The sequence below is a fragment of the Laccaria bicolor genome, genomic scaffold, assembly GCF_000143565.1.
Source record: "Laccaria bicolor S238N-H82 LACBIscaffold_13 genomic scaffold, whole genome shotgun sequence".
Taxonomy (NCBI): Eukaryota; Fungi; Basidiomycota; class Agaricomycetes; order Agaricales; family Hydnangiaceae; genus Laccaria; species Laccaria bicolor.
Genome location: NW_001889884.1, coordinates 850,972 through 865,986, shown reverse-complemented (window position 1 = coordinate 865,986; position 15,015 = coordinate 850,972). Strand labels below are relative to the sequence as shown.

General features: G+C 46.7%; 5 protein-coding genes across 5 annotated transcripts; 3 read left to right on the top strand and 2 right to left on the bottom strand.

The window, feature by feature from the left end:
• Positions 1–217: 217 nt before the first annotated feature.
• Positions 218–883, bottom strand: LACBIDRAFT_327690 (uncharacterized protein; the record flags this gene model as incomplete). The annotated part of the gene is made up of 1 exon (XM_001881491.1): positions 218–883. The coding sequence occupies one exon, from the start codon at positions 881–883 to the stop codon at positions 218–220; it is 666 nt and encodes a 221-aa protein (XP_001881526.1).
• Positions 884–2,055: 1,172 nt separating this feature from the next.
• LACBIDRAFT_327689 (uncharacterized protein) lies at positions 2,056–2,673 on the top strand (the record flags this gene model as incomplete). The annotated part of the gene is made up of 5 exons (XM_001881662.1): positions 2,056–2,157; positions 2,216–2,237; positions 2,339–2,532; positions 2,597–2,624; positions 2,663–2,673. The coding sequence occupies 5 exons, from the start codon at positions 2,056–2,058 to the stop codon at positions 2,671–2,673; spliced, it is 357 nt and encodes a 118-aa protein (XP_001881697.1).
• Positions 2,674–4,680: 2,007 nt separating this feature from the next.
• On the top strand, positions 4,681–7,765 carry LACBIDRAFT_327688 (uncharacterized protein; the record flags this gene model as incomplete). Its single annotated transcript, XM_001881661.1, has 7 exons — positions 4,681–4,808; positions 4,857–5,039; positions 5,169–6,390; positions 6,669–6,800; positions 7,052–7,147; positions 7,211–7,300; positions 7,505–7,765. The coding sequence occupies 7 exons, from the start codon at positions 4,681–4,683 to the stop codon at positions 7,763–7,765; spliced, it is 2,112 nt and encodes a 703-aa protein (XP_001881696.1).
• Positions 7,766–7,894: 129 nt separating this feature from the next.
• LACBIDRAFT_298235 (uncharacterized protein) lies at positions 7,895–8,893 on the bottom strand (the record flags this gene model as incomplete). Its single annotated transcript, XM_001881490.1, has 3 exons — positions 7,895–8,268; positions 8,326–8,514; positions 8,605–8,893. 3 exons carry the CDS (start codon positions 8,891–8,893, stop codon positions 7,895–7,897), a joined length of 852 nt encoding a protein of 283 aa, XP_001881525.1.
• A 1,006-nt stretch (positions 8,894–9,899) lies between these two features.
• On the top strand, positions 9,900–13,449 carry LACBIDRAFT_327687 (uncharacterized protein; the record flags this gene model as incomplete). The annotated part of the gene is made up of 28 exons (XM_001881660.1): positions 9,900–10,091; positions 10,153–10,712; positions 10,758–10,938; positions 10,986–11,263; positions 11,358–11,445; positions 11,518–11,520; positions 11,588–11,590; positions 11,658–11,660; positions 11,728–11,799; positions 11,867–11,869; positions 11,937–11,939; positions 12,007–12,009; positions 12,066–12,068; positions 12,136–12,138; positions 12,206–12,208; positions 12,276–12,278; positions 12,336–12,338; positions 12,405–12,407; positions 12,475–12,543; positions 12,699–12,767; positions 12,839–12,841; positions 12,909–12,911; positions 12,979–12,981; positions 13,049–13,051; positions 13,119–13,121; positions 13,177–13,192; positions 13,353–13,355; positions 13,409–13,449. 28 exons carry the CDS (start codon positions 9,900–9,902, stop codon positions 13,447–13,449), a joined length of 1,620 nt encoding a protein of 539 aa, XP_001881695.1.
• Between the last annotated feature and the right edge of the window lie 1,566 nt (positions 13,450–15,015).

The following is a 15,015-nucleotide window of genomic DNA, read 5'->3' as shown; positions in this document are numbered from 1 at the left end:
GGGGGGAGGAAGTAAGGAAGGAAGGGGGGAGGAAGGAAGGAAGGGAGGGAGGGAGGGACAGGGAGTGGTGTGGGGGTGTGATCAGCATAAGAAAGGGGGAGGAAGGAAGGGAGGAGGGACAGGCAATGGTGTGGGGCAGGCCATGGGAGGGGGTGGTGGGAGGGGGACTGATGGAGGGGGAGATAGTAGTCATTGCGTTGTCGTCGTTGCGTGGTCATCATCGCGTTGCGTGCTCGTCGTTGCGTTGTCGTCGTTGCGTGGTCATCGTTGCGTTGTCGTCGTTGCGTGGTCGTCGTTGCGTTGTCATCGTTGCGTTGTCGTCGTTGCGTGGTCGTCGTTGCGTTGTCATCGTCGTGTGTCGGCGTCGCGTTGTCGTCATCGCGTTGTCGTCGTTGCGTTGTCGTCGTTGCGTGTCGTGGACGTCGTTGTTGCCGTGGACGTCGTTGTTGTCGTTGTCATCGTGCCGTGGGGGGCTTGTTTGGTTTGTGACGTGGCGTTGCGGCGTTTGTGTGGTCGTCGTGGTTAGTGCTCGTGGATGGTGGTGGGTGCTCGTGGATAGTGGTGGTGTTGTTGTTGTTGTCCGTTTGGCTGCCACATCACTGGTGGTGGTCGTCGCCGTTCGTTGCTGGGTGGTCGTCGCCGTCGTGGGGTCATGTGGGGTCATCGTCGTCGTCGTCGTCGTCGTCGTCGTGGGTGGCGTGGCGTGGCGTTGTCGGTTTGTCGTGGCTGTCGTGGGGGTGGGGGAGAGGATGGTTGTTGGTGGTGGAAAGGAATGGTGTTGCATTTGTTTGGTAACGTTGCCTTTGTTTGGTAACAGAAGTAAAACAAACAAACAATTGACCGGATTCTGTTGCATTCCGTTCCTGCCATTCCTGCGGAACATTCCGGTGTCAATTCCGGAATGCCGAAATTCCGCCGGAATGGTAAGGCACCGGAATTATGAAAATAGCAGGCCTCCCTGCCAAATTTCATTCCTCCGGAATCCGCAGGAATGACCGGATTCCTGCAGGAATTAGGGGGGCACTGATAAGACCTCGGATTTTGACATGGAAAAAACATATGTGGATGCTCTTTTGGCAAGAGAAACATACACAGGGTACAGGAAAACATACCAGTCATCAATACTGATCCAGAATGTACCATTTCTAAGAATTTTATATTGTAAAACATATCTAAGCTATATTTAGATTTGTTATATATCACAAACATGTTGGATCCAAAAATATCAAACATTAGCATACTATTTTTGATTTTTCTATCATATCTGATGCCAGATATTGATATTTCACCCAAAAAAACCAAAAATTTCCCCCCTGGGGTGAAAATTTAAAAGGTGAGCAGAATGCAAGCGAAAGTAGGCAAAGGACATTGCACATCAATTGGCAAATGGTGTGCAAGGCAATTGCACACCTCGTAGGGCTAGGACTACATCTATGGCTGCACCATTGGGGAGCTATCGTTTCTCAAGAAATACAAGAAAGACCTAGTGGATAGTCCTTCAGAAGACCAGCTACATAGGTTGGTGCATCTCGATGTGTCGCCTGATTCAGATGCGATGTTCAGGGATTGATCGTCAGACAATGAAAAAAGGGTTTATTCAAGTGATTTAGAACTAGAAGAGGGGGGGGGGAGGCCTCGTCTAGATTTTCATCTAGAAGAGGGTGCTCAATGACAAGCGGAGTTGAAGTTTGACAGATTGTGACCCATTCAGAAAATCTCAAATTTGGAAAATCCGGCTGTCTGGCATCTGGCGTCTGGCTGTCTGGCATTTTCCGTCACCATCCATCAGCCTTTTGTTGATTCATCACAGCCTCACCAGCATCCATGCAATATCCACACTCAACAACACCATCTAGGGTATGTTCCGCTCCTCTTCAGTCAGGTATGTCATACTCCTTCTACCTTCATCACTGCTGCTAACAACCATCCTCTCCAGCTTGAGCCTATGCTTACCAAATCTCCTCTCCACGCACATCACTATCGCTATCCGACATTCCTTCAAAATGTAGCCCGGTCCTACGCTGTCCAACTTAGTTGCTTTTCTGTTTGGTAGATATGGATTCTTTGGACGGTATAACCTGCCGGTGTGGTCGCTTCGCCCCTTACAAGCCATGTCAAAGCGATGCCAACGGTAATAAAGGTCGTCCCATTGCCATAGTAAGTTTACTAGTAACAATATTACAGCTTATTCACGATGCTAATGATAAACAATTAGTGTCAAGGCCCCAACTCTAAAGGTGAGAGGTGCAACACATTCTGCTGGACAAAGGGGTATTCCAAATCACTGTCATTCTTGCCCCCCGTCACCACACCACCTTCGTTTCCTGCACCGTTACAGGCTTTCAGGTCCACTGGATTCCTCTCTGCCCTGTACTTGTCATCTCTGCCTCCCACTACTGCACCAGCACCTTCATTTCCTCTGCCATCACAGGCTTCCAGGTCTACTGCATCCTTCCCTGCCACCTTATAAGCAATACTTTACCCTCCCCGGGTTATTCCATATGGACTGGATGGATTCCATACTTCCCCCAGGTGGATTCCATACTTTTTCCATCTGGAATCCAGATGGAATGACCTTATGGAATCATAATTCCAGACTTACCTAAGTCCACATCAGTTCTACAGTTAGTTTTACACTTATTCCATACTAATAACTGAACAGGGAGAATTTAAAACAGTGTTGGATTCTAAGGGGTTATTAACCTCCAGAATTTTGGCTAAGGCTTAGGTCTTAGTTACAGGCCTTAATTAAGACTTGGTTCTAAGGGGTTATTAAGGCTCTGCCTAAAAATATATTATTTTGTCAGTCCTTCAAAGTCATCACCTAGGCCCTCTAATTTTCCTATCATCTGGTACATATTCTCTTCTCATCTGCCTCCTCATCTGCCAAAAAGTCATCAATGGGGCTTCCTCCATGTATGACTGCCACCTCTGATTTTGTGTCATCTGTACTGTCCACCAATACTTATCAGTTTATTTTCAGCAATGACAGTGTGCAAGAATGTGGACCTGGTTCTGCTGGGTACCAGTGATAAAGTGGTTTTGCCTCACCTGCAGCCTGCTCATCAATATCATATTTTTTTGGCCATGAAAAGAAAAGTATGAATGGATAGGGGACCATTTTGCTTGGTACTGGGGATAACATGTTTCCAAGTTTGGCTGGGGCAAGGTTGGAAGTGGAGTAGATTTGCAATTTGTCCATCTGATTCATTCCACATAGTAGTAGTCATATTCTCTTGGCACACATTTCTAAGGCTTATTTAAGACCTATTGAAAACTATGAATGATGCTAACCCTTAGCCTTAGAATGATTTTAAGCCTTAAACCTTATTAACCCCTAAGCCTTAAGTTCAACACTGATTTAAAATGTATTGAATAGGATTACATATATTTATTTTACTACATTAAATATTGAAGGGAGAAGTGATTGAAAGGAGTGTGTGTGGTGAAGAGTGAGGGGGGGGAGGAGAGTGGTGGGGATTGATGAAGGGAGGGGGGACAGTGAGGGAGAGGGAGTTATTGGAGGTGAGCCAATGAGGGGGGGAGGGAGTAGGGTGGAATGATGGAGGGAGGGGGAGCTCACCTGGGCTCGTCCTTGCCCGTGTCCGTTCATGTTCGTGGGCGGTCATCTTCATTTCGTGGGCGTCCGTTTTCATTGGTGGGTGGTTGTCGTCGTTCGTGGGCGCTCGCGTTGGTGGGTCTTATGGGCGGTTGTCATCTTCGTCTGCTGGGCATTCGTTTTCGTATGTGTACGGTTGTCTCATGGTTGCTCCTGGGCGCTGCGGCTCGTTTGGCTGGGTGTACATCAGTGGTAGGTGGGCGGGCTCGTCTGTTGTCGTGTCATGGGCGTTCAGGGTCCTTCGGGGTCGTTTGTGGGAGGTGGGGGTTGTGCAGGGCAGTGTGCGTCATCCATGGGTGGGCGGGCTCGTTGGTTGTCATGTCGTGGGTGTTCGGTGTCGTGTCTGGGCGCTCGTTTTGTTTCATGGGCGCTCGTGGGCAGTGGGGGTCGTATGGGGCCATGTCCGTCGTTTGTAGGTGGGTGGGCTCATTGGTTGTCGTGTCCGTTCGTCGTCCGGTTGCCACATCGCTGACCACAACGTGGCACCTGGTTTGTTGTTGTCAAAAGATGGCCTGGGGGGGTTACCCAGTCAGCTTACCTGGGCTGGAGTCGAGGTGGAACGTCCATTGACATTCTGTGTCATCGTCGTCGCCTCCCATCCATGTGACGTGGCGTTGCCACGTCGTGTGGCTCTTGTAGTGGCAGGGTGGTCGTTGATGAAGTTGCATGTTGTCGTGCATTGTCAGTGTGGTGGTGGTGGTGGTGGTGGTCGATGTCGATGTCGATGTCGCGGGTGGTCGTGGCTTGAGATGGTGGTGGATGGTGATGGTGGTGGTGGAAGGAAGAAACGATGTGGAAACGCGTCAGCCACAGCTGTCACGTTTGAGACACCACGTGATGGAAAGCGGTATATACATACTTTTACTTTGTCATGCAATAATGCCTTCGTGGCTCAGTTGGCTTGAGCACTGCTAATATTGATGAGGTTGAGAGTTCAATTCCCTTAAATGTAAAAATTATATTTTACTTAAATATAGTAAGGACACTATAAATACTGTATTCTAATGGTATAATGGTCATCCATGGAATCCATGTAAATTCCATATGGAATTAATCATTCCATGGCCATTCCATCATCATTCCATGGCCATTCCATCATCATTCCACATGGATTCCATGTTGTCCATGGAAGAAGAAAATGGCTGGGTCCTCAGCCAACATTGATTCCATACGGAATAACCTGGGGAAGGTAAAGACCTCCCTCACAAGCCATCGGCGAAAGTGTCTTTGCGACTAGCGCCCCTACAGGAAAACCCCTCTGCCCAATAAGTGGATGTGGGCAGTCACGTATTGCGCCTGATTGCGGGCGTTGTTTTCGTCGCAAGCATTGCATCACCAAGGGTGGCTGTGGTTCCAAGACCCATACCGGTGCCCTTTCTTCATCTGCGCCTACATGCCCAGACCTGATTCCTGTTCAAAAGTAAGTTTGCCTTGCTTCTCTTCATCTCTCGCCTCTTTCCTGGCTATCCGACGACTTAGCGACTCGTGCCAGGATGCGGTTGTTGTTCATTCTCACTCAAACATTATGCTAACCTGTTTTACTCCCTAGTTTAATGGACCATCCCCCTCAACTGAGTGGCTATCGCCCTGCCTCTCCCTTGCTCACTGAACCTTTTTCATCAACGGTTGGTGCTGGTGATGTGCCGCTCTTTCCAGCGGTACCTTCAGCTTCCCCTTCAATTGACCCTGAGACCCTCGATGCATGGCCAAATCCACGCTTCAACTCCCACATGCCACCAATCTTCACAGCACAATGGAAACGAGAACAGGAGATGGAAGTGGAGAGGAAGAGAATGGAATCAGAGAGGAAGATCCATGCAGTGCAGGTCAAGCACTCCGTCACTGTTTACGCATGGGCTGAGGACTCGAAACCCCCTGCTATCCAGGATTTCCAAGAAGGCCTGTTCACCTGGCCATATTTTCCTCTTTCCCCATCAGTTCTATCAGCATTGTCTCTGGCCGGACCAGATATACATGTCCAGCTTTATCGCAAAGCCCTCGGCACCTGGGTCACCATCAGCCCTGGCCACATCATCAAGCTACAAGAACACACCAGGGTTTTTTTGAAAGCAAGCCATGTTATCGACTATGCAGATTTCGACAAGCTTTTGAACCCTGAGTCAACTTCTGCCCCACATCTCCGCTACAATCTTAAAGGAGAGCGAGATGAGCTTCGTGAACGCTATAAGAAGGCATCACAAAAGGGAAAAGCACCAAGAACTGAGGAGGTTGTATCATTGGAGGATGAGGATTCAAATGACAAGATCAACAAGCCTGTCGCTCCTTCAAGGCATTATTTCCACAAGCAGAACCTTGCTGCATCAGCTTTCCAATCTGCCTCTCCTTCTACCACAGCTAGGTCACCTGCCTCCGACATTGTCGAGATTTCGGACAACGTGTCATCAGCAACTCAGCAGCTTTCAAGGAAGAGGAAGCTCTCACGGCAATGCTCGCCTTCAGCCCCAAAGTGTGCAAAGAGTCACAGTGCTTCAGTCATTGAACTGAGTGATGACTTGGATTCCCCTTTGCCACTGGCCATCAAAGTTGAGCAATCCAGTGGTGACGCTGAAGCTCCTCTTCAATGGCCCACTGACTTTCACGCTGTCGACATTGTTGACTTCTTTGAGACCTGTCGCAAGAACACCGATATCCAACTCAAGATTCTCTTCCATCGACACTTTCCCAACAACCCCTACCACCGCTCAACTGTCAATGAGAACTGTAATCGTTGGCTCAAGGCCCCCCAGTCTCTTTGCGACACATTTTTGAAGGTGATTCGTGAAGCACACTGATGAAGGTAAATGGTCTGCCTTTCAAAAGCAGACTCGTAAAGGTAGCCAAGGTTTAGCTCGTCGTCGTTAGGTCTATTACATCGTAAATATCCTTTTCGTTTTGTTGTCCACCTTGGCATTTGTATATCAGTTTGACTCATTGTTGTTAGCTCTATTACATTGTAGATATCCTTTTCGTTTTGTTGTCCACCTCGTTGTTTGTATATCATAGAAGCATAGTCTTGTATATGTAGCATAGTCTTGTATATGTATCATAGACGATAGCAGCCTCATCCAATGTTTGTATACTACCAAGAAATCAATGTTCATCTACAAGCGATACAAAATTTCCTGCTACTCTAAAGGGTTGGCCAGTTCTGGGGCTTGTCATTAGACAGTTGCAACTTCCTGTATGTCATACGGTTGCGTCACAAGATCATCTCATCTAAGAAGAAATTGTACTTATCCACCAACATCTCCTGACACATGGAATGATATCCACCCAACCACACGTTTGTCTGTTCAGCAATTGAGGAGTTAAAGTACCAGCCATTGTTGCCTAATCCCTCAAGCTCCAGGAACTTGGCAGGATTGCAATTTTCTTGACAAAATGTGTCTGTTAATTTGTGCTTGCTCTTAAAATGGAAGACGTCAATGAAAGCCCAACATTTGCGAAGTCAGGATCATTTTTGATGAGCTTGGCAAGTTGACAATTATTGTCGAAGAAAATGTGATCAGGCATTGTTCCTTGTACACGGTAGGTCCTCTTTATCATCTCCTTCAAAAACAGATGAGGTAAAAATGAAATGAATTGGGGAAGACTTACAACAACACTGGATATGGCTTCAGCTCCGAAGAAAGTTTCCCACGCCATTATCATACCACACGGGGTGACGATAATTTGCTCATTGTGGGTTTGCTTGCGACCGAACTGTGCCCGGATCTTCTTCTTCTGCAAACCTGCCACACCCAATGTATGGCTTACATGTGATGGTGTGGTCTGCCCAGTCAGCAGCTCAAATTCTTCGTCATCATCGACATCCGCAAGCTCTGAGAGGCTTGTGACTTCCTCCACAAGTGAATCATTGGGATGTGCGACACATGCCCGTGCTAGGCGCTCTTGCAGTTGGAATCGGGATTGTCCTCACTTGATGTGGACCTTCTCGACAGCTTGATGGTCTTTGTTGGTGCAGGTCCTTGTGTCCAGGACCACAGGGTCAGAACATCCAATAATAGCACAGACCCCAGCTGCATCTTGATGGTCTTCACAATATCAATCATGATTGCTCAAAAGAGGAGTGTGGCAGTTGTGGCAGGCACAGCACAGATGGCCAACTGTAACGCCGTCAATAACTACAACAGAGACTTTGCATAGGCCTGTGATTAAAAATAGGTTTGCTATGATTGACAGAAAAATAAAGAACATACCATCTGTTGTGAAGTGCATACATTTATTACAATAGCGCCTTATTTCAGGCTGGCTGTAAAGGCGCATGCGACGGTTTCATGACTGCATTGCTGTCTTGTACCGATCCTGATCAAGGCCTGTGTGCGGCACAGACAGAGTTTCATTCTGTGGAGAAAGATCCTCAAGAAGACAGAGGATGGCAAAGCCATTCCAGACATGGTCCAAGTCTAAAGTAAATCCAAACTGCCATCCTGGAGGTGGTTGCTGGTTGCAAGAGAGGGCAGTGTTGTAGAATCGTGTGCAGTTTGTTGCAGAAGTCCATGAAACGACCATTAATGTTACCCACAACTCAACTACCTTGTGCTCAACAAATTGGTGCTCGCCGACTTGGATTACATCTGGTATACCCCCATAATATACCCGCTTACCCTGATGAACATGGAAATTACTGTGGTAATTTACTTTACATTCTTCAATGTTTCCAGTGTGAGTGACAGTTGTGTTTGATATTAAAAGAAAAAACAAACTTTCACAATATAGATGGACTGACCAGACAGGGATAGGACCACTATCGAGCATGTATAGTACGGCCTGACGTTGCTCGGCCTTTTTGAGGGCAAGTCCCTTTTGGGTTCGTTGACAATTGGGGTTTATGCAATGATGTTGGAGTGGGTAAATCGAACGTGGCACCGTAAATAATTGATATTGAATGCAGGCTCGAGTCTCAATGAGAAAGAAATTCTTACACAGTCCATATGCATTACCATGAGCTCAGAACACATGTTCACATGCATCAAAGTTGGTGCCTTCAGGTGCAAAATCTGCTGAGTTCCAAATTGTGTCCTTCAAAATAGACCAGCAGCGCTCGGTGGTCGCCTCAGAGAATCCACAAGCAGATGCGAGGAATTTTTGAATACTTGCTGGGAGTAGATCTGGTGCAGTTGAGGGAGAAACCGGGGAAGGTTGAGGGAGTAATATATCATCTTTGAGACAAGAGGCATATGATACAAAACAGAAGAGATTTGAGAGTGTTAAAGTATTCAACGCATCAGCATTGGTCCTCAGCAGCTCAAGCAATTGTTCCAGCTCAGCCATTGCGAAGGTGCGAGGAATACTGTATATGTTCCTAACTCTTCCGAAGCGTGCACGTGATGTCAGCAATGTTTGTTTTCACGCCTAAAACAAACACCAGCCGCCAGCCACCGGACACCAGACACCTGGACACCCGGATTTTCCAAGTTCGAGATGTCCTCGAATGTTCTGGAGGGGTGAAATTGAGTCTTTCACTCAGATAATGAGCGAGTTTCGCGAACTTCGGTCGCTGCATGTCGACGGGGTAGCTTTTTTCATCTCAAGAGAAGATGTGGAAGTGGAGGGCTGCGAGAGAAGACGCCGCAACTTTCGAATGAAAGTTGAGTAGAGCTAGTTGCGTGTGATATCACTGGCTACCGACATGGCGGAGAAGAAGACAAACTTACTCGAGGGTCTGCCTAAAGCCTCCTTTGCATAAATTCTCCACCGCAACTGCTCCAAGTTCCGCGTCTCCTGACTGCCAGCGCTCTCAAAACATCTGTGCTGACGAGGTATTGAGGAAGGAGATCCACCAAGTCGAACTCTGCCTTCAAGTGACCCTGTCCCCGACACCGAGTTGGTTACAGAGTTGAAAAACGCGTGTTTGAACAAGTACATAGGGCAACATCGGTGCCTTCAGACGCTGTCGCTCGTTCGACGATGAACCGGTAACTCTAGGCGTTGACTGCGAGATATGGTGACGCCAGAAGCGTTATAAAGGCGAAAAAGAGAAAAGGTAGGTCGCATATGGGATTCTAATTTCGGCGACTGAGGGTGCTGGGACTTGACTTCACGCAGGTAAATCTGCCGTGGCTGCTACTCGAAAGATTGTCAGCCAATGCTTCTGCATCCAGAGAGTTCATTGCATACCTTGATTCCCAAGAAACCCTTGAGGGATGCTCGCTGCTCATCAGCACCTAATAGACTCCTTCAATGCTCTGAGCAGACTTCATCCCTTTTGGCGTGAACCACGTAAGTGCCAGACAGAGCCAACATGCAAGAAAGTTGAGCCCACCCCGAGCGGCGAGGAATGAGCAAGACGAAGAGATTGAGCAAGACCCGAAGATCAGGCACGTGCTTCGGGTACTCACGAGTGGGCATGGCCTGCAGTGCGCTCACCTTCCTTCACTCTCCTAGTTATCTCAGCATGAGCGGAACGAATTTCTTTGCGGGCGCTCACGGCTTTGTTGCTAGCAACAACACAATGAATGCAGCTAACACTGTGAGTGGAATGTTTTAACAAATGTCCATCAGGCAAGCTGAGGGCGTTGGATCTATTGCAGATCAACATCCACCACATTTATGGCAATACGACATGCCGAAATTTTTGCTCCGGCCCATGTCTAGAGCCACGCGGCCGTGCTCAGCATCTCAAACCCCCAGACGGTGCAGCGGTTCCCACCTCAATTGAAGCCATTCCTTTCCGTCCAAGCGCATTTGGCGACATCGTCACCGCCGCCCGACTTGCTCTCATGATTCACGAATCTCTCGGCGATAGCAGAGGGGCTCCGCATGAGCTTAACTGCTTCGTCGACGAGCTACGTTCTTTCGCCGACGCCTTGCTTTCGCTTTCCGAGATAGTTCGTGAGATTGAACTACAACCCCTTGGCCCAGTAACCATGAATATCATATACGAAGCTGCGACCTGCCTCGATTTCGTGAAGAAGGTCAGAGATGGTATCGAACCATACGAGACAGCTTTCGCGGCAGGGCGAGGTTCCTTCAGGAAAGTTTGGTACAAAGTCTGCTGGGGTGTTTTCAGGCCAAAGGAAATTACGATACTGCGGAAGAAGCTTTCTCAGCGTACACAGAAGATCGCAATCTGGGTGGGCGTATTGGGAATGTAAGCGCTGACTGCCAGTCCCTATCATCACTCACGGCACTCTAGTTTCTTGACTTCCAACTACCGCAAAACCGTCGCGGCGATCGAGACAAGAACAAATGAGCTACTCATGGTACATAAAAACATAGCTCCATCTATTTCGTACGGCGTTGGGAATACGGCGATTTTGACGGATGCATTTGGGAAGCCGATACCGTTGGCAATGGACTTTTATTGCTCGCCAGAGGTGTGCCACATAGACCTATGTCCGACTTGTACTAACATTACGCATAGGCCCTCCATAACTTCCTGATGTTCTACTTCAAGGAGAAGATTGGGCTGGAGTCTGTTGAGAGACACGAGTACAGCATTTCTACTGAGGACGGAAAGACGATCATGAAGTCTGATTCTGCGGCATGGAGATCCATTGTGAAAGAAGGTGCAGTACTCGTCATGAGTATTCTGATTAGAATACAACTGGAGTCAGGGAGTGCTAAAGACCAGAGAAACACTTGCCCACGGTGTTTTAGGACTGATGTTGGTGTGATGCGGGACCAAGGGTGGTTAGAGTGGTAAGCATGATCTGGCTATTTGAATTTTTACTCAATCATCCTGACATATACACTGGAGTCGGCGTTGTGGACGACGCTTTGGCTGGGTTAACAGGGTGGAGTATGTGCATGCATCGAAAATGCCACCAAAGAATCAAAGCATAGTTGATTTTCGGAATCTCCGAGTGATCCCAGTGCGACAGGTAATTAAAATCATTTTGGTAGGATTGATGGACAGACAGGGACTAACCTGACCTCTGCTTTCTTGTTCCCAGGTTGTATGTGAACTTGTTGATTTGACTCTCACCATGCTTCTGACCATGAGTCTTGCTTTCTTGTTTCCAGGAAGTATGTGAACTTCTTGATTTGACTCTGACCATGCTTCTGACCATGTGTCTTGCTTTCTTGTTTCCAGGAAGTATGTGAACTTCTTGATTTGACTCTGACCATGCTTCTGACCATGTGTCTTGCTTTCTTGTTTCCAGGAAGTATGTGAACTTGTTGATTTGACTCTGACCATGCTTCTGACCATGTGTCTTGCTTTCTTGTTTCCAGTGGTATGTGAACTTGTTGATTTGACTCTGACCATGCTTCTGACTATGTGTCTTGCTTTCTTGTTTCCAGTTTGTATGTGAACTTCTTGATTTGACTCTGACCATGCTTCTGACCATGTGTCTTGCTTTCTTGTTTCCAGAAAGTATGTGAACTTGTTGATTTGACTCTGACCATGCTTCTGACCATGTGTCTTGCTTTCTTGTTTCCAGAAGGTATGTGAACTTGTTGATTTGCACTCTGACCATGTGTCTTGCTTTCTTGTTTCCAGTGGGTATGTGAACTTGTTGATTTGACTCTGACTATGCTTCTGACCATGTGTCTTGCTTTCTTGTTTCCAGTTTGTATGTGAACTTCTTGATTTGACTCTGACCATGCTGCTGACCATGTGTCTTTCTTTCTTGTTTCCAGAAAGTATGTGAACTTGTTGATTTGACTCTGACCATGCTTCTGACAATGTGTCTTGCTTTCTTGTTTCCAGTATGTATGTGAACTTGTTGATTTGACTTCTGACCATGCTGTCTTGCTTTCTTGTTTCCAGTCGGTATGTGAACTTGTTAATTTGACTCTGAACTTGCTTCTGACCATGTGTCTTGCTTTCTTGTTCCAGATGGTATGTGAACTTGTTGATTTGACTCTGGCCATGCTTCTGACCATGTGTCTTGCTTTCTTGTTTCCAGGAAGTATGTGAACTTGTTGATTTGACTCTCACCATGCTTCTGACCATGTGTCTTGCTTTCTTGTTTCCAGTGGGTATGTGAACTTGTTAATTTGACTCTGACTATGCTTCTGACTATGTGTCTTCTGACCATGTGTCTTGCTTTCTCGTTTCCAGTTGTATGTGAACTTGTTGATTTGACTCTGGCCATGCTTCTGACCATGTGTCTTGCTTTCTTGTTTCCAGGAAGTATGTGAACTTCTTGATTTGACTCTGACCATGCTGCTGACCATGTGTCTTGCTTTCTTGTTTCCAGTGAGTATGTGAACTTGTTAATTTGACTCTGGCCATGCTTCTGACCATGTGTCTTGCTTTCTTGTTTCCAGGATGTATGTGAACTTGTTGATTTGACTCTGGCCATGCTTCTGACTATGAGTCTTGCTTTCTTGTTTCCAGGATGTATGTGAACTTCTTGATTTGACTCTGGCCATGCTGCTGACCATGTGTCTTGCTTTTTTGTTTCCAGTGGGTATGTGAACTTGTTAATTTGACTCTGGCCATGCTTCTGACTATGAGTCTTGCTTTCTTGTTTCCAGGATGTATGTGAACTTCTTGATTTGACTCTGACCATGCTTCTGACCATGTGTCTTGCTTTCTTGTTTCCAGAAAGTATGTGAACTTGTTGATTCATGCTTCTGACCATGTCTTGCCTTCTTGTTTCCAGGGAGTACGTGCAGTGTGTAAGTGAACTTGTATTTGACTGTAACCATGCTTCTGACCCTCTTTGTCTTGCTTTCTCATTTCTAGCATGTACATGAACTTGTTTCTTTAACTCGGACCATGCCTCTGACCATCTGTCTTGCTTTCCCATATCCAGGCTCTATGTGAACTTATATCCAGCATGTATGTGAACTTGGCTCTACATTGGTGTATTCCTATGAATACAAAATCAATAGTTAGTTGTATTCTGAAAATGTTACCTAAGTTTGAGAGCTGAACATGTTGCGTGAAGAATAGAAGATGTAGAGGGTGAATATTCCTAAAAGTGTAGAGAGTCTTGATTATCCAATGACAGTGTCACTTGATGATCGAGATGTTAGCATGTAGCTTTAACGGTCAATCAGAGTCAGTTGTTGGTGCTCAGCTTTATCAACTTACTCAAGAGATGCTGCTTAGTCCTAAGAACTTAAGTCAAGTCAAATTGGGATAAAGATAGGAATGGTGTACTTTACACTCCCACTGTTTGTCCAACGGAATCCAATGGACTTTCAGTGGTCCCAGCCATTTCTGATGGACCCAGCAGACTGTTGGTTGGAAGACCATTGGAGTCCATTGGACATGACTGGATTCTGCTGCTAGTCCAGGCAAAGTCCAGTGAAAGTCTGCTCAACCCACTTAGAAGCAATAAATGGTTGGACTGGCCAGAATTCTGTGTCCGTTGGAAGTCCAGTGTATCTGTTGGACGTCTGCTGGACTTCTGATGGACTTCCAATTGACACAGAGGCAGAAACCACTCATACTTGCTAAGTCCCCAGTCCACTGGACTTCCAATGGACTTCTGATGGACTTCTAAGCAAAAAAGATAGTGAGTGTTCAATCTACAATTTTGAGGTTTTTACACTGCCACTGCTTTTCCAAGCGGACTCCAGCCAGACTCCATCAGAATTGGGGTAATCAGAATGAATATTTTTTTGCTTTGTGAGTGCAGCAATTTTCCAATGATTTTCCCAATGCTTTTCCGGACATTTTTGGTCGGACTACTGAGTCCAACAGACTTTTCCGATGGACTTCTGATGGACTAACAGCAGACTAGCAGCCAGTCCACTGGACATGACTGGCAAACGCCAACAGAATTCCAGCAGACGAATCTAATGGAAGTCCAACGGAATTCCAGCAGACAGTTGTTATTATTATTATTATATAATGTAAAAAAATTCAACATCATGGAATTGAACCCTCAATCCCAGTGAAAACCTGCTCTGGGGGTGTCTGGAAATATCTGTGAGAAGCCAGCCTGAGCTGGACCTCCAGAAATCGTCGGCTGAAGCCAGTTTTTGTCCAATCTCCAGAAGATATCTGGCTCTCGCTGGAGGAATAGAAGGTGGTTCATTTTGGGTTTTGGTCAAATTTCCGGCTCCTTCTGGCCTTGACTGGGATATTCTGGGGTAGACCGTTGTGGGCTGGAAAAATCTATAATTATATTCTAGCTATTGTACACAATATAATCTGGTCCCTTCTGGCCTCTATCTGGTGATATCCGTGTCCTACTTGACCATACCCGCATCCCCGATCCACCCACGCTCTCAATCCTTCTACAGTAGCCGCATATCCCAGCTCCCCCATCCTGTGTTGCAAGCCGTCATCTCCTTGCAGCCTCGGTGGGAAAACACAGCCGTCCCTCTTCATGCTAAATCTCGCATAAGAATGTTTAGATTGGAGCGAAGCACGTTTGAACACACACCTGATTGCGTATGAACAACAAGTAAAAACTTGGCCGTCCAAATCCGAGGTTGTGGCACAGCACCCATCCCGACTTGAGCTAGCTTGAGAAAAGATGGTGAGT